The 19,229-nt window shown below is 47.6% G+C and overlaps 1 protein-coding gene across 2 annotated transcripts in view; it reads right to left on the reverse strand.

Annotated features, from left to right (window-relative positions):
- Window positions 1-1,012: 1,012 nt before the first annotated feature.
- slc9a7 (solute carrier family 9 member 7) overlaps window positions 1,013-19,229 on the reverse strand; it is a 180,493-nt gene continuing 162,276 nt past the window's right edge. For both annotated transcript variants that reach the window (XM_041889517.1, XM_041889516.1), the window contains exon 16: window positions 1,013-1,834. In XM_041889517.1, coding sequence (XP_041745451.1) covers window positions 1,574-1,834 — 261 coding nt within the window. In that variant the 3' untranslated portion in view covers window positions 1,013-1,573. The remainder of the gene's footprint in view (window positions 1,835-19,229) is intronic.

A 19,229-nucleotide genomic window follows, 5' to 3' on the forward strand; every position in this document is an offset into this window, starting at 1 on the left:
TACAGCATGTCCAAGGCATGAAAAATGACCAAATGGAAACAGGTGGACAGCCTACACTCCAAAATGTGATGCGGTTCGAAGACAACACAGACTTTTTGCCAAGGCAGGCTGAAGGCAGAGATGAGTGACGGACGCCAAGACGTGCACGGATAGCAGTGGAGGCATTCATTCTGGCCTAATGCCAATCGCCAAACATCATTCCACTTTCTGGTGTTTTGTGTAACAGATGTCTCTTTCCATTCACCCCTGGTTGGAGGCTGAAATATGCGATTGGATGAACGTGTTCAGGTAGTCTAGTAAAGGATCCCTGTGAAGTGATTGTTTGACAAACAGATGAAAACATCATGACTGGTTGTATTTATGCCACAATAAAAAGGTAATCCATGTAAATATCTATTCAGATCATATAAAGCCTTCTAGAACAATGCTTAACTCTGTGATTCCTTATGCTAGAAACAAGCTTTAAAATGCCCACAAAATAAGTTACTGATGCATATGAGGATGTATTGATTAGTCTCTCTGACGTTCTGAAGCTGAGCTGAGGCCTTCAATATTGGAGGAGACAAACAATGGAGTGCACTGTTCTGTTCTGTCCCTGTTAATTCAGTTGTTCACTTTCTGGAAAGCGAACATGTTTAAACCCAGGCAGCTTTTAGGGAAGCACTTTGGTTGTTGGGTTAAGCAACGTACGAGTAGCCAGCAGTTGAAGATTACATTTTTCTGCGTCGGTCGAGCCTCTGTCTGGGTAGAAAGGTAACTTTTGAGTGCCATGCTTAGATTCATGATGTCTAATACTTAATTATTTGCAAACAGCGTTTCGTTGCAAACAATACACTCTGGTTTAACATTGGAGAAATACGGCAAGAAGGTCTGTTCCATTCTTCCCTGAGACTTCTATTTTCATTTTCCACCATTCTTTTGAGACTTTTTCAGAGGACATTTTCTCTTGATTGCAAGCTGTTTTTTCCCCAAACAACACACAAAGAAATATAAAAACGAATGAAAAGAGACATTGGGGATTTTATCAGTGTAATCAGATTTAAAACATTAGGATATGTTATTGACATTGAACTGATGATACATCCTACTAACCAGATGTGTTAACATATTGTTTCATTTGTAGCATAGGACTTTGAATGGGCTGCTTTATGTTGTAGGGTAGGTCTATGAATGGGCTGCTTTATGTTGTAGGGTAGGTCTATGAATGGGCTGCTTTATGTTGTAGGGTAGGTCTATGAATGGGCTGCTTTATGTTGTAGGGTAGGTCTATGAATGGGCTGCTTTATGTTGTAGGGTAGGTCTATGAATGGGCTGCTTTATGTTGTTCTATATTGACTATTAGCAGAGACCCCTGCTGTCCAAACTATTCTAGCACACACAGGAGGTCCCGTACCGGGAAGAAATGACATCAACTGTCAGCCCTGTTCTAAACCAAACCCTTTCCTCCAACAACTCAGTCTACCCTCACTGCTATTCTCCTCCTCTCCTCCCATAGTCTGGTGAGGTCTCAGCCTGCAGGGGTGTGGTGTGTGTGGGACGGAGGGCCAGGGTTCATGGAATCATGGTGTAGGGGTCAGGCGTGGTCTTCGATGGGGAAGACGAGGCGTGTGCTGCGGGACAGGAAGTCCTGGTCCATCTCTCTCTCCAGTGCCTCTTCAGAAGTGCTGCCGCTCCTCTTTCCATTGACCCCCCAGCCCCCCCCGGCCCCCCCGGCCACGTCCGCCCCTCCACTGGACGCGCCTTCAGCCGTGATGGCCGTGTCGTCGTAGGTCAGCGCCAGGTCGCCGTCGTTAAGGATCAGGTCAGAGTCGTCGTCTCTCAGCTGCTCATGGTTCTGGAATACACCGAGACATGGAGACACAGAGACATGAAGAGAGACACAGAGACATGAAGAGAGACACAGAGACACAGAGACATGAAGAGAGACACAGAGACATGAAGAGAGACACAGAGACACAGAGACATAAAGAGAGACACAGAGACATGAAGAGAGACACAGACACACAGAGACATGAAGAGAGACACAGAGACATGAAGAGAGACACAGAGACATGAAGAGAGACACAGAGACATGAAGAGAGACACAGAGACATGAGGAGAGACACAGAGACATGAAGAGAGACACAGAGACATGAAGAGAGACACAGAGACATGAAGAGAGACACAGAGACATGAAGAGAGACACAGAGACATGAAGAGAGACACATAGACATGGAGACACAGAGACATGAAGAGAGACACAGAGACATGAAGAGAGACACAGAGACATAAAGAGAGACACATAGACATGGAGACACAGAGACATGAAGAGAGACACAGAGACATGAAGAGAGACACAGAGACATGAAGAGAGACACAGAGACATAAAGAGAGACACATAGACATGGAGACACAGAGACATGAAGAGAGACACAGAGACATGAAGAGAGACACAGAGACATGAGGAGAGACAAAGACATGAAGAGAGACACAGACATGAGGAGAGACACAGAGACATGAGGAGAGACACAGAGACATGAAGAGAGACACAGAGACATGAAGAGAGACACATAGACATGAAGAGAGACACAGAGACATGAAGAGAGACACAGAGACATGAAGAGAGACACAGAGACATGAAGAGAGACACAGAGACATGAGGAGAGACACAGAGACATGAAGAGAGACACAGAGACATTAAGAGAGACACATAGACATGGAGACACAGAGACATGAAGAGAGACACATAGACATGGAGACACAGAGACATGAAGAGAGACACAGAGACATGAGGGAGACACAGAGACATGAAGAGAGACACAGAGACATGAAGAGAGACACAGAGACATGAAGAGAGACACAGAGACATGAAGGAGAGACACAGAGACATGAAGAGAGACACAGAGACATGAGGAGAGACACAGAGACATGAAGAGAGACACAGAGACATGAAGAGAGACACAGAGACATGAAGAGAGACACAGAGACATGAAGAGAGACACATAGACATGAAGAGAGACACAGAGACATGAAGAGAGACACATAGACATGGAGAGACACAGAGACATGAAGAGAGACACATAGACATGGAGACACAGAGACATGAAGAGAGACACATAGACATGAGGAAACAAGACATGAAGAGAGACACAGAGACATGAAGAGAGACACAAGAGACATGAAGAGAGACACAGAGACATGAAGAGAGACACAGAGACATGAAGAGAGACACAGAGACATGAAGAGAGACACAGAGACATGAAGAGAGACACAGAGACATGAAGAGAGACACAGAGACATGAAGAGAGACACAGAGACATGAAGAGAGACACAGAGACATGAAGAGAGACACAGAGACATGAAGAGAGACACAGAGACATGGAGACACAGAGACATGAAGAGAGACACAGAGACATGAAGAGAGACACAGAGACATGAAGAGAGACACAGAGACACAGAGACATGAAGAGAGACACAAAGACATGAAGAGAGACACAGAGACATGAGGAGAGACACAGAGACATGAAGAGAGACACAGAGACATGAAGAGAGACACAGAGACATGAAGAGAGACACAGAGACATGAAGAGAGACACAGAGACATGAAGAGAGACGCAGAGACATGAGGAGAGACACAGAGACATGAAGAGAGACACAGAGACATGAAGAGAGACACAGAGACATGAAGAGAGACACAGAGACATGAAGAGAGACACAGAGACATGAAGAGAGACACAGAGACATGGATACAAAGAGACATGAAGACACAGAGACATGAAGAGAGACACAGAGACGTGGAGAGAGACACAGAGACATGAGGAGAGACACAGAGACATGGAGACACAGAGACATGGAGACACAGAGACATGAAGAGAGACACAGAGACATGAAGAGAGACACAGAGACATGAAGAGAGACACATAGACATGGAGACACAGAGACATGAAGAGAGACACATAGACATGGAGACACAGAGACATGAAGAGAGACACATAGACATGGAGACACAGACATGAAGAGAGACACATAGACATGGAGACACAGAGACATGAAGAGAGACACAGAGACATGAGGAGAGACACAGAGACATGAAGAGAGACACAGAGACATGAAGAGAGACACAGAGACATGAAGAGAGACAGAGACATGAAGAGAGACACAGAGACATGGAGACACAGAGACATGAAGAGAGACACAGAGACATGAGGAGAGACACAGAGACATGAAGAGAGACACAGACATGAGGAGAGACACAGAGACATGAAGAGAGACACAGAGACATGAAGAGAGACACAGAGACATGAGGAGAGACACAGAGACATGAAGAGAGACACAGAGACATGAAGAGAGACACAGAGACATGAAGAGAGACACAGAGACATGAAGAGAGACACAGAGACATGAGGAGAGACAAAGACATGAAGAGAGACACAGAGACATGAAGAGAGACACAGAGACATGAAGAGAGACACAGAGACATGAAGAGAGACACAGAGACATGAAGAGAGACACAGAGACATGAAGAGAGACACAGAGACATGAAGAGAGACACAGAGACATGAAGAGAGACACAGAGACATGAGGAGAGACACAGAGACATGAAGAGAGACACAGAGACACAGAGACATGAAGAGAGACACAGAGACATGAAGAGAGACACAGAGACACAGAGACATGAAGAGAGACACAGAGACATGAGGAGAGACACAGAGACATGAAGAGAGACACAGAGACATGAAGAGAGACACAGAGACATGAAGAGAGACACATAGACATGAAGAGAGACACAGAGACATGAAGAGAGACACAGAGACATGAAGAGAGACACAGAGACATGAGGAGAGACACAGAGACATGGAGACACAGAGACATGAAGAGAGACACAGAGACATGAAGAGAGACACAGAGACATGAAGAGAGACACAGAGACACAGAGACATGAAGAGAGACACAGAGACATGAAGAGAGACACAGATACATGAGGAGAGACACAGAGACATGAAGAGAGACACAGAGACATGAAGAGAGACACAGAGCCATGAAGAGAGACACAGAGACATGGAGAGAGACACAGAGACACAGAGACATGAAGAGAGACACAGAGACATGAAGAGAGACACAGACACAGAGACATGAGGAGAGACACAGAGACATGAGGAGAGACACAGAGACATGAAGAGAGACACAGAGACATGAAGAGAGACACAGAGACATGAAGAGAGACACAGAGACATGAAGAGAGACGCAGAGACATGAGGAGAGACACAGAGACATGAAGAGAGACACAGAGACATGAAGAGAGACACAGAGACATGAAGAGAGACACAGAGACATGAAGAGAGACATAGAGACATGAAGAGAGACACAGAGACATGAAGAGAGACAAAGAGACATGAATACACAGAGACATGAAGAGAGACAAAGAGACATGAAGACACAGAGACATGAAGAGAGACACAGAGACGTGGAGAGAGACACAGAGACATGAGGAGAGACACAGAGACATTAGGAGAGACACAGAGACATGAGGAGAGACACAGAGACATGAATAGAGACAAAGACATGAAGAGAGACACAGAGACATGAAGAGAGACACAGAGACATGAAGAGAGACACAGAGACATGAAGAGAGACACAGAGACATGAGGAGAGACACAGAGACATGAAGAGAGACACAGAGACATGGAGACACAGAGACATGAAGAGAGACACAGAGACATGGAGACACAGAGACATGAAGAGAGACACAGAGACATGAAGAGAGACACAGAGACATGAGAGACACAGACATGAAGAGAGACACAGAGACATGAAGAGAGACACAGAGACACAGAGACATGAAGAGAGACACAGAGACATGAAGACACAGAGACATGAAGACACACAGAGAGGAGGGTTAGATTGTTAGAGGAGGGTTAGAGAGTTAGAGGAGGGTTAGAGGGGGGTTAGAGGAGGGTTAGAGGAGGGTTAGAGAGAGGTAGAGGAGGGTTAGAGAGAGGTAGAGGAGGGTTAGAGGAGGGTTAGAGGGGGGTTAGAGGAGGGTTAGAGGAGGGTTAGAGGGGGTTAGAGGGGGTTAGAGGAGGGTTAGAGGAGGGTTAGAGGGGGTTAGAGGGGGGTTAGAGGAGGGTTAGAGGAGGGTTAGAGGAGGGTTAGAGGGGGGTTAGAGGGGGGTTAGAGGAGGGTTAGAGGAGGGTTAGAGGGGGGTTAGAGGAGGGTTAGAGGAGGGTTAGAGGGGGGTTAGAGGAGGGTTAGAGGGGGGTTAGAGGAGGGTTAGAGGAGGGTTAGAGGGGGGTTAGAGGGGGGTTAGAGGAGGGTTAGAGGGGGGTTAGAGGAGGGTTAGAGGAGGGTTAGGGAGAGGTAGAGGAGGGTTAGAGAGAGGTAGAGGAGGGTTAGAGGAGGGTTAGAGGGGGGTTAGAGAGAGTTAGAGGAGGGTTAGAGAGAGGTAGAGGAGGGTTAGAGGGGGGTTAGAGGAGGGTTAGAGGAGGGTTAGAGGGGGGTTAGAGGAGGGTTAGAGGAGGGTTAGAGGGGGGTTAGAGGAGGGTTAGAGGAGGGTTAGGGAGAGGTAGAGGAGGGTTAGAGGGGGGTTAGAGGAGGGTTAGATGGGGGTTAGAGGAGGGTTAGAGAGAGGTAGAGGAGGGTTAGAGGGGGTTAGAGGAGGGTTAGAGGGGGTTAGAGGAGGGTTAGAGGAGGGTTAGGGAGAGGTAGAGGAGGGTTAGAGAGAGGTAGAGGAGGGTTAGAGGAGGGTTAGAGGAGGGTTAGAGGAGGGTTAGAGGGGGGTTAGAGGAGGGTTAGAGGAGGGTTAGAGAGAGGTAGAGGAGTGTTAGAGGAGGGTTAGAGGGGGGTTAGAGGGGGGTTAGAGGGGGGTTAGAGGAGGGTTAGAGGAGGGTTAGAGAGAGGTAGAGGAGGGTTAGAGGGGGGTTAGAGGAGGGTTAGAGGAGGGTTAGAGGGGGGTTAGAGGAGGGTTAGAGGGGGGTTAGAGGAGGGTTAGAGGAGGGTTAGAGAGAGGTAGAGGAGGGTTAGAGGAGGGTTAGAGGAGGGTTAGAGGAGGGTTAGAGGGGGGTTAGAGAGAGGTAGAGGAGGGTTAGAGGAGGGGTTAGAGGAGGGTTAGAGGAGGGTTAGAGAGAGGTAGAGGAGGGTTAGAGGGGGGTTAGAGGAGGGTTAGAGGGGGGTTAGAGGAGGGTTAGAGGAGGGTTAGGGAGAGGTAGAGGAGGGTTAGAGAGAGGTAGAGGAGGGTTAGAGGAGGGTTAGAGGAGGGTTAGAGGAGGGTTAGAGAGAGGTAGAGGAGGGTTAGAGGAGGGTTAGAGGGGGGTTAGAGGAGGGTTAGATGGGGGTTAGAGGGGGGTTAGAGGAGGGTTAGAGGAGGGTTAGAGGAGGGTTAGAGGAGGGTTAGGGAGAGGTAGAGGAGGGTTAGAGAGAGGTAGAGGAGGGTTAGAGAGAGGTAGAGGAGGGTTAGAGAGAGGTAGAGGAGGGTTAGAGGAGGGTTAGGGAGAGGTAGAGGAGGGTTAGAGAGAGGTAGAGGAGGGTTAGAGGAGGGTTAGAGGAGGGTTAGAGGGGGGTTAGAGGAGGGTTAGAGGAGGGTTAGAGAGAGGTAGAGGAGGGTTAGAGGAGGGTTAGAGGGGGGTTAGAGGGGGTTAGAGGGGGGTTAGAGAGAGGTAGAGGAGGGTTAGAGGAGGGTTAGAGGAGGGTTAGAGAGAGGTAGAGGAGGGTTAGAGGGGGGTTAGAGGAGGGTTAGAGGAGGGTTAGAGGGGGGTTAGAGGAGGGTTAGAGGAGGGTTAGAGAGAGGTAGAGGAGGGTTAGAGGAGGGTTAGAGGAGGGTTAGAGAGAGGTAGAGGAGGGTTAGAGGGGGGTTAGAGGAGGGTTAGAGGAGGGTTAGAGGGGGGTTAGAGGAGGGTTAGAGGAGGGTTAGAGAGAGGTAGAGGAGGGTTAGAGGAGGGTTAGAGGAGGGTTAGAGGAGGGTTAGAGGGGGGTTAGAGGAGGGTTAGAGGAGGGTTAGGGAGAGGTAGAGGAGGGCAGAGGTGTGGACTCGAGTCATGTGACTTGGACTCGAGTCAGACTCGAGTCATGAATTTGATGACTTCAGACTCGACTCGACAAAATGTACAAAGACTTGCAACTCGACTTGGACTTTAACATCAATGACTCGTGACTTCACTTGGACTTGCGCCTTATGACTCGAGAAGACTTGCTACTTCCCATGAAAACTGGGGAAAAATTTTTTCACACGGCCGCGCCGCTCTCCGTTTATCTGCATCTGTGAAAAAAATGTGCACCATCCACCTGTATGCATACAGAGAGCGCGCGCTGCCTGCACATTATCCAATCACTGTAGTCCCACGTTGTTTTGATTCGACAGCATCTAAGCAGGCACATTGCAAGACAACCAATGAAGCACATCAAGCAACAACGCGCCAGTTGTCAAAATGATACCGAAGATAGTTTGGTTTGGCTATAAAAATTACGAGGTAGTCGACAAAAACGAGTTGCAATCTGCAAAACATGCGGATCGAAGATTACAGACGGAGCTGCCACAACGTCCAACTTTGTTCGACACCTGAAGTTGCACAAAGAAAGGTAAGTTTTGGAACGAATGCTACGCACCTTATCGGATGTACCGTAACTTACTAGCTAGCTGCTGCATATTTACTGTATCAACGAGACAAACGCACGTCTCCCTTGCTGGTTCATGCTTACAAAAATATGGATTTTTGAACTGCTATTATATGGACATTCTAAAACGCTTTCGTGAAAAAACGCTTAACGTTCTTTAATGTACTAAGACAGTGTTATTAAAAGACCAAACTCTGTAAATATCATATTAATAAAGTATACTATGTACAAAACATCAGATGAGCCCAGAATATGAACGCAAACACGTTTAATAACACGCTATGCTTTTCCTCCCATAGAAAACTATTATAAGAAAAGGCTTAACGTGTCTTAATATACTGAGACAGTAATATTAAAAGACCAAACTATAAATATCATATTAATAAAGTATACTAAATGTACAAAACATCAGATGAGGCCAGAATATGAACGCAAACACGTTTAACAACACGTTAAGTGTTTTCCTCCCATAGAAAACCATTATAAGAAAAGGCTTAACATGTCTTATGTAGGCTACTATGTATTCTGGGCTCATCTGATGTTTTGTACATAGTATACTTTATTGATATGATATTTACTTAGTTTGGTCTTTTAATAACACTGTCTTAGTACATAAGACACGTTAAGCCTTTTCTTATAATGGTTTTCTATGGGAGGAAAACGCAACATGTTATTAAACGTGTTTGCGTTCATATTCTGGGCTCATCTGATGTTTTGTACATAGTATGCTTTATTAATATGATATTTGCAGAGTTTGGTCTTATAATATTACTGTCTTAGTATATTAAGCATTAAGCAACGTTAAGCGTGCTTTCACGTTAGCGTTTAGAATTCAGTTTCAGAGTTGCTGGTGTGCTGCCTCATTGAGGTCGTTTATGTAATTTTGGTTAATCACAACTAAGCAGAACTGTCGCTGAAGACAAAATATCACAATTAAACAATGAATGCACCCCTTTCACAACTCGGATGTAGTTGGTGCATCCCTAAACCCATCCAAGTACAACAGGAAACATAGTAAGACGTATACATTGTAAAGAGGAAAATGATAACACAGTCACAGTAGATCCACCATTAGCCTTCCCTTTTCATATCATGCCCAAACAGCAGACAGCGCATGGACAGAGTGCTACCGTAGTCTACAGTAGGTCTGTGAGGCAGCGCACCACTGGGATATATACAGTATATAATAAAATAATAACGATTATAGTAGTAATGTTCAGAGATGCAATAGATTATTATAGTGCAGTTCTTAACTAATGGGAATATTGTTTAGCTTATTTTTGGTTTAATTTGGTTTACTTTAGTTATTTAATTTATTCAATTATTTTGTTTTTCTATACTTTTCATGCCAACTTGCCATGGCCCCCCTAGAACCCCCTCGCGGCACCCAAGGGTCCCCGTCCCCACTTTGAAAACCACTGCTATAAAGCATATGACTTCAGTTTCTTGAGGGAAAGGGCTTTCTTATGAATTTTGAAGCAGTGAAAATATTCTTAATATTGCATACACTGAAACTGGAAATGTATTATCGTAAACCGTAGTGTACAATAGGCAATGAATATTAACACAACAACATTGATATGAGTAAAGAGTAGTTTCAAATACAACATGTGTGGCTGTAAAGGATTTTCTGACATCTGTTTCATATTCTTCTCTGTTACAGGTATGAAGAATACCAGATGAACAAAATCATCGTAGATGAACCACAACAGCCTTCAATCTCACAATTCCTTGACACTCGTGTAGGGCGTTACAGCCTGACCCACCCACAGCAGAAGGCCATCTCCAATGCGATACTGTCTGACTTGATTATTGATTGCAATTTCCCTCTGTCTATTGTGGAAAATAAGAGCTTTCGTCACTTTCTGGCTGTGCTGGACAGCAAGTATACCCCAGTATGTCGCCGAACGCTGACCACAAAAACAGAGAGCCTTGCTGAGGAGAGACGGTCAAAGTTAAAAACTCAATTGAGCAACACTGACCATGTTTCAGTCACTGTGGACATTTGGTCTGATCGAAAGATGAGGGGATTCCTTGGTGTCACTGTGCACTGGATGGAGCGAGATGCAGAGAGGGTACAGCTAAAGACTAATCTCTTGGCCTGCAACCGCTTCAAAGGCTCTCACACAGCAGAGCGGAATCTGTGACCAATTTGAGGCAATATGTGATGAATACAACATCAAAGCTAAATTGGACTATATAATTAGTGACAATGCTGCTAACATGCGCAAGGCATTTACAGTCTGCTTCCCCAGCGAACAGGAGGAAGATGAAGATGCTGGAGATAATCTTGATGATCCTGAGCTATGGCATGACTTAACCCAAGAAGACCAGCAAACCGTCGATGCTGCTATGGCAAAGAAACAGCGCCTGCAGTGTTTTGCACACACATTGCAGCTGGTTGTGGGAGACGGTTTGAAAGAAACAAAAGCGGCATGTCCTTCTCTCTCCAAGTTATCAAAACTTAGCTCCCTGCTCCACACAAGCACAACGTTTAAAGACATCTTCGATGGTGAATTTGGGGAGCACAGAGGCATCCCTGCTGCAGTGAGCACGAGGTGGAATTCCACACTGCGGCAGGTAAAAGCAGTCCTTCATTGTGATCAGCAAAAGCTCTGCGCAGTTCTTGAGAAGGCCGGGCATAAAGAACTGTCATTCACACCACGAGAGTGGAATCTGCTGAAGGAGTTGGTGGACATCTTAAAACCGTTCGGAGAAGCAACTGATTTGACACAGGGGGGAGAAAGTCATTACAATCAGTGCAGTTGTTCCATCCATCTTGTCCCTCAATCAACATCTTGAGAAGCTGAAGCCTCAAGTTCGTTTCCTGAGTGGCCTGGTCAGAGGTCTGCAGGCATCCCTGAAAAAAAAGATTTCTTGGGATCTTCATTAATGTAAAAATGGCCCAGTCTCAAGAAGGGATCACTGCCCCCTTTTCAGACACAGTCTACCTGAAAGCAGCTGCCTTGGATCCAGCCTTTTGTCTGCTGTGGATTGAGCCCCATGTGCTGGTCAACCGTGACATCAAGGCAGAGGTGGCACAACGAAGTTAAAGGTAAATATTATTGACTTGCAATGCAACTTAAATGCAACGCATAATAATTTGATCTTAATCTGATATAGGATCTAATGTGATATTAATCTGACTTTAACAATAATAAAAAATTCAGTCTTGAACAGTATCATCAACATCAGAAATAAGGGCTCTTTTGTTTCTGCTGTTGTGACACGTTTTTATTTTTATTTTTAGAATTGATCCTGCAAGATGCTGCAGAGACAGAGCAGCCTGTGCCGGTGCCTGCTGAAGAAGAACTAGAGGACATGGAAGGAGAAGGGCTGTTTGCTGCATACCATAAGAGGCAGAAAAGGGATGTTGGGACCCCACCAGCAGTACAGCTAAGTCACTACATTGACATGGCAGAAGGACAGAATGCCCTTTTGTTCTGGGCACTGAACAGTAAGACTCTTCCTTCACTCTTTCAAGTAGCCATCCGAGTCTTGGCAGTGCCTGCTTCTAGTGCTCCAGTGGAGCGAAGTTTTCAGCCATGGTGGCATCATTCTGCGTCCCCATCGTGCACAAATGACTGACAGACTTTTGGCCAATTTGATCTTTTGCAAATGCAATGCAGTATAGGGGCCTCCCTCCACCTGTCCACAGCACGCATGCGCGCACACACACTCACTCTCTGCTCATCACCTGTCCACAGCTCTCTCTCTCCTGTGGTAGGAGTTTCACATGGAGTAAGATCTGTTCATTTGCAGTGCAGGTTCCCACACTGTTTTTACTTCCAGAGCTTTGGTGTTTGTCCTTCCCCGTAAACCATTTTCTCTCTCTCTCTCTCTCTCTCTCTCTCTCTCTCTCTCTCTCTCTCTCTCTCTCTGCATTGTTCTAGTGCAATATGCTGTTCAAATACAAGCATTTTTTTTGTGAAAATTAAATGTTATGTTTTTTGCTGTATTTGATTAATGTTATTGTATAAAAAGGTTTAAATAAATACAAATCTTACAGACATACATGATTTGTATACATTTTATTTCTGTGGTAAGAGGACTTGAAATGACTCGAAACTAAAATGGTAGGACTTTGGACTCGACTTGAGACTTGATGGCTTTGACTTTTGACTCGACTTGGGACTTGCCTCATCTTTGACTCGACTTGACTCGAGGGCAAAGACTTGAGACTTACTTGTGACTTGCATAACAATGACTTTGTCCCACCTCTGGAGGAGGGTTAGAGAGAGGTAGAGGAGGGTTAGAGGAGGGTTAGAGGAGGGTTAGAGGAGGGTTAGAGAGAGGTAGAAGAGGGTTAGAGGGGGGTTAGAGGAGGGTTAGAGAGAGGTAGAGGAGGGTTAGAGGGGGGTTAGAGGAGGGTTAGAGAGAGGTAGAGGAGGGTTAGAGGGGGTTAGAGGAGGGTTAGAGAGAGGTAGAGGAGGGTTAGAGGAGGGTTAGAGGAGGGTTAGAGGAGGGTTAGAGGGGGGTTAGAGGAGGGTTAGAGGAGGGTTAGGGAGAGGTAGAGGAGGGTTAGAGAGAGGTAGAGGAGGGTTAGAGGAGGGTTAGAGGAGGGTTAGAGGGGGGTTAGAGGAGGGTTAGAGGAGGGTTAGAGAGAGGTAGAGGAGGGTTAGAGGAGGGTTAGAGGGGGGTTAGAGGAGGGTTAGAGGGGGGTTAGAGAGAGGTAGAGGAGGGTTAGAGGAGGGTTAGAGGAGGGTTAGAGGAGGGTTAGAGAGAGGTAGAGGAGGGTTAGAGAGAGGTTAGAGGGGGGTTAGAGAGAGGTAGAGGAGGGTTAGAGGAGGGTTAGAGGAGGGTTAGAGAGAGGTAGAGGAGGGTTAGAGGAGGGTTAGAGGGGGGTTAGGGAGAGGTAGAGGGGGGTTAGAGGAGGGTTAGAGAGAGGTAGAGGGGGGTTAGAGGGGGGTAGAGAGAGGTAGAGGAGGGTTAGAGAGAGGTAGAGGAGGGTTAGAGGAGGGTTAGAGGAGGGTTAGAGGAGGGTTAGAGGAGGGTTAGAGAGAGGTAGAGGAGGGTTAGAGAGAGGTAGAGGAGGGTTAGAGAGAGGTAGAGGAGGGTTAGAGGAGGGTTAGAGGAGGGTTAGAGAGAGGTAGAGGAGGGTTAGAGAGAGGTAGAGGAGGGTTAGAGGAGGGTTAGAGGAGGGTTAGAGGAGGGTTAGAGGAGGGTTAGAGAGAGGTAGAGGAGGGTTAGAGGGGGGTTAGAGGAGGGTTAGAGGAGGGTTAGAGGGGGGTTAGAGGAGGGTTAGAGGAGGGTTAGAGGAGGGTTAGAGGAGGGTTAGAGAGAGGTAGAGGGGGGTTAGAGGAGGGTTAGAGGAGGGTTAGAGGAGGGTTAGAGAGAGGTAGAGGAGGGTTAGAGGGGGGTTAGAGGGGGGTTAGAGGAGGGTTAGAGGAGGGTTAGAGGAGGGTTAGAGGAGGGTTAGGGAGAGGTAGAGGGGGGTTAGAGGAGGGTTAGAGGAGGGTTAGAGGAGGGTTAGAGAGAGGTAGAGGGGGGTTAGAGGAGGGTTAGAGGAGGGTTAGAGGAGGGTTAGTCAGAGCTTCACTCAGTCCTCCATATTGTCCTGATGAGTATGTAACACAGACAGCTGCTGGACAGGGATGAATCACACCACGCTGACACACAGACCAGCTGAGTCAGTTATACAGACACAGTACAGCTTTAACAGTGTTTGTAGAGCGAAAGTTGAAGCAACAGTCGATGTACAATGAGTGTACAAAACATTAGGAACACCTTCCTAATATTGACTTGCAGCCCCTTTCGCCCTCAGAACAGCCTCAATTGGACGCATGGACTCTACAAGGTGTCGAAAGCGATGCTGGTCCAATGCTTCCCACAGTTGCGTCAAGTTGGCTGGATGTCCTTTGGGTGGTGGGCCATTGATACACACGGGAGACTGTTGAGCATGAAAAACCAACCAGAACTGCAGTTCTTGACACACTTAAACCGGTGCGCCTGGCACCTACTACCATACCCCGTTCAGAGGCACTTAAATATTTTGTCTTGCCCATTCACCCTCTGAATGGCACACATACACAATCCATGTCTCAACTGTCTCAAGGCTTAAAAATCCTTCTATAACCCGTCTCCTCCCCTTCATCTACACTAATTAAAGTGGATTTAACAAGTGACATCAATAAGGGATCATAGCTTATCATAGCTTTCACCTGGTCAGTCTATGTCATGGAAAGAGCAGGTGTTCCTAATGTTTTGTCCACTCAGTGTATGTCTATGTAGCTACATATTAATGATCAATGTTTCCTTCCGTCATACTGTGACTTTTAAAGATCTGATCGGGTTGGACCGGCAATCAATGCCACTGGTCCTCAGGGCGTAGATCGGGTTGGACCGGCAATCAATGCCACTGGTCCTCAGGGCGTAGATCGGGTTGGACCGGCAATCAATGCCACTGGTCCTCAGGGCGTAGATCGGGTTGGACCGGCAATCAATGCCACTGGTCCTCAGGGCGTAGATCGGGTTGGACCGGCAATCAATGCCACTGGTCCTCAGGGCGTAGAGATAGAGTGTGTGTGGGGGGGGGGGGGGTGATGATGAGTTTATAAGGACGGTGGACTCGGATTACAGCCTGGTGAAACGGATCAAAATTAGTAATCAGGATTACATAAACTGGATGACTGACTGAGTCAACATTTATCTATCTGGAATTAAATACCCCTAAAGGAAAGCTCCAAATCTACATCCAAATGGGCTTGATCAGTCGACAGGATGTACATTTATCATTCAAAGAGTCAACTACAAACAGCAGAGGAGTAAAACATTGCACAAATAACTGTTGATTGTTCTATTAATGTGAACAGTTATTGCAAATACTAACGGTAATCTACAGAGGATCTTTCCAACATCTTGAACTAATAATAATAGGGACATTTCAGACTGTAGAAGTTGTAGAAGCTCCCAGAAGAATACGTTGTTTAGCTCTGACAGCAGGGTTCAAGTTACCGAACGGAAGCAAACAGGGTTTCTCTGGACCTCCCCCCCGCAAGGTCGGAGTTCAGCCCACTTTAGATAAATGTTTATTGATAGACCTATTAGGTTGTCATTTTCTCATGTCAATAAAACATTGAACTGTAACCTGCAGACATTTAATTAACTGACATATTTGGCTATTTATAAATTCTTGGCACAATAACAATATCGTCCACTTCATGTTTTAAAAGAGAAGTACGACTCTAGGAAAGATGACATGTGATAAAAACGGATCATCCATCTGTGGGCTGCCTGCACAGCACTTTGTTTTAACCATCAATTTGTTCCCATGTTCTTACCCAAACTGGGTGCAGCACCTGTTAAACTCTGTCCCTCAAAACACAGGGAGGAGGATTCACACGGGTTAGTATTATCAGAGGACCTGGGAGTTTGGTTTTTAGGGCTGGGATAATAACCTTCCTGCCAAGTAAAAATGACTGACACGGCAGATTCGGACGGACGGGACTAAAATCACAGATGTGGTGATTTGTGCTGCTGCACATAATTACATTACCTGAGCTCCCCCAGTAAAACCTGACCTCCCCCAGTAAAACCTGACCTCCCCCAGTAAAACCTGACCTCCCCCAGTAAAACCTGACCTCCCCCAGTAAAACCTGACCTCCCCCAGTAAAACGTATCCCGTCCGAATAGGGCTTTAGTCTTGAATGATGCATGGCAAGCTCTTCCAGAGGAAAGGGGCTGTTGATATTGCAAGCACACAACTCAAACACTGGTTCACCAATATGAAGAAAATCACAAACTGCTTTCTTTGTTTGAACCTTCAAGAACGGTTGTGTCACACCCTGGCTCTGGGGACTCTATATGTTGAGCCAGGGTGTGTAAATTCTATGTGTTTGTGTTCTGTGTTGTAGATTCTAGTTGTTCTATTTCTATGTTGGCCAGAGTGGTTCTCAATCAGAGGCAACGAGTGTCAGCTGTTGCTGGTTGTCTCTGATTGGGAACCACATTTAGACAGGCTGTTTTCCCACAGTAGTTGTGGGATCTTGTTCCGTGTTGGTTGTGTTCGACCTAGGACGTCACGTTATCGTTTGTTGTTTTGTTTATTGTGTGCACTTAATAAAATAAGTATGTACGAATATCACGCTGCGCCTTGGTCCTCCTCCTTCGACGATCGTGACAGAAGATCCCACCAAAACAGGACCAAGCAGCGTGTCCAGGAGGAAGCGCCGGGTAAGGAGCTGGAGAGGTTGGCGATGGCCCAGGTGGGCCAATGGTGGTCCTGGGAGGACATGCTCGCGGGAAAAGGGCCATGGGCTAAAGTTAAGGCCCTGGCGAGAGAGGAGCAACGGCGTCAACAGTGTCGTCGTCGGACGGACGAGAGGCAACCCCATAACAATTTTAGGGGGGGGCATACGGCATGGGCGACGGGGCAGCAGGAGGCAGCTACAGGGCGTATTGGGAGGTTAGGAGAGGAGGCCACCAGGTTAAGGGGGCTATTGGTCCAGAGGGAGCAGGAGTTAGTGGGTCAGAGGGAGGAGTTACTGGAGGCGATAAGGGAGAAGGAGAGAGTAGAGGCAAGGCGAGAGGAACTGAGTAGGCAGCAGAGGGAGCGGAGGGTTATGAAGAAACCCAGTCCCGCTCCTCGCACCAAGCCTATGGTGCACGTTGCCAGTCCGGTCCGGCCCGTTCCTGCTCCCCGCACCAAGCCAATGGTGCGCGTCGCCAGCCCGGCCCAGCCTGTTCCTGCTCCCCGCACCAAGCTAATGGTGCGCGTCGCCAGCCCGGCCTGTTCCTGCCCCTCGCACCAAGCCTATGGTGCGCGTTGCCAGCCCGGCCCGGCCTGTTCCTGCTCCACGCACCAAGCCAGGGGTGCGCATCGTCAGCCCGGTCCGGCCCGTTCCTGCTCCACGCACCAAGCCAGGGGTGCGCATCGTCAGCCCGGTCCGGCCTGTTCCTGCTCCACGCACCAAGCCAGGGGTGCGCGTCATCAGCCCAGTCCGGCCCGTTCCTGCTCCCCGCACCAAGCCAGGGGTGCATCGTCAGTCCGGTCCGGCCCGTTCCTGCTCCACGCACCAAGCCAGGGGTGCGAGTCGTCAGCCCGGTCCGGCCCGTCCTGCTCCACGCACCAAGCCAGGGGTGCGAGTCGTCAGCCCGGTCCGGCCCGTTCCTGCTCCACGCACCAAGCCAGGGGTGCGCGTCGTCAGTCCGGCACAACCCGTGCCTGGGTCACCGGGGCCGGGTCAGGTACCGGTCAGCTGCTCCACACCGGAGCCTAAGCAATCCGCTCCACCGATGTCCAGTCCAGCTCCAGCCAGCGGGGCCAGACCGGACCAGGGGCGCTACGGGGGGATTGTTGGAGGGTGGTGGGCAAGCCCGGAGCCGGAACCGCCTCTGAGGAGGAATGCCCACCCAGCCCTCCCCTGGTTTGTTTATGTTTAGGCGCGGTCGCAGTCCGCGCCTTTGGGGGGGGGTACTGTCACACCCTGGCTCTGGGGACTCTATATGTTGAGCCAGGGTGTGTAGATTCTATGTGTTTGTGTTCTGTGTTGTAGATTCTAGTTGTTCTATTTCTATGTTGGCCAGAGTGGTTCTCAATCAGAGGCAACGAGTGTCAGCTGTTGCTGGTTGTCTCTGATTGGGAACCACATTTAGACAGGCTGTTTTCCCACAGTAGTTGTGGGATCTTGTTCCGTGTTGGTTGTGTTCGACCTAGGACGTCACGTTATCGTTTGTTGTTTTGTTTATTGTGTGCACTTAATAAAATAAGTATGTACGAATATCACGCTGCGCCTTGGTCCTCCTCCTTCGACGATCGTGACAGGTTGTCCGCTAAAGAGGATCATCTGTTTGCGTCTGCCAATGTATTCTCTGTCCAGTATCCAGATGACCTGTGCCCAGAGCCTCCTATACAGTTAATCTCTTTCTGTAACGTGTTGAGGCCGGCAATTAAGGAGAATGAGAGTCTCAATTAAAGATGTTACAGAAGTGCTGTATTTGAAGCACTCCTCCCTTCTGCCCAGTTTCCCTGATTTTACAGAAGTGCTGTATTTGAAGCACTCCTCCCTCCTGCCCAGTTTCCCTGATGTTGCTACGGCAGTCATGCTGTTTTCACCATCCCTGTAACTGTCGCTTCTGCAGAAAAATAGTTTTTCTAAACTAAAACTCATAAACTACCACCTAAGGAGGAAGCATTAGGCTCTGGGTCTGACATGTTCTGTTTAACACCTCGGTAAGCTCCACTCACTGGCGCTGTCGTAGCCTTGACCATGGCATTTATCCCCTGATATCCCCTTACAGCCACTGATATCCCCTTACAGCCACTGATATCCCCTTACAGCCACTGATATCCCCTTACAGCCACTGATATCCCCTTACAGCCACTGATATCCCCTTACAGCCACTGATATCCCCTTACAGCCACTGATATCCCCATTACAGCCACTGATATCCCCTTACAGCCACTGATATCCCCTTACAGCCACTGATATCCCCTTACAGCCACTGATATCCCCTTACAGCCACTGATATCCCCTTACTTTCAATCAGTTCAGTTATTTATTTCCCAAGGCTCGAGGCACTTAAATCAGTCACATTCCTGAAGCCCAAGAAACAAACCTTCAGCTTCTAGTACATAGGGAAGTTAAAAATGTTTAATTAATGACTTCTTGGAGGGTTACTGTCAAAATGATTTATTAAATGAT

This window comes from Coregonus clupeaformis, unplaced genomic scaffold (genome assembly GCF_020615455.1).
Source record: "Coregonus clupeaformis isolate EN_2021a unplaced genomic scaffold, ASM2061545v1 scaf0028, whole genome shotgun sequence".
Lineage (NCBI taxonomy): Eukaryota > Metazoa > Chordata > Actinopteri > Salmoniformes > Salmonidae > Coregonus > Coregonus clupeaformis.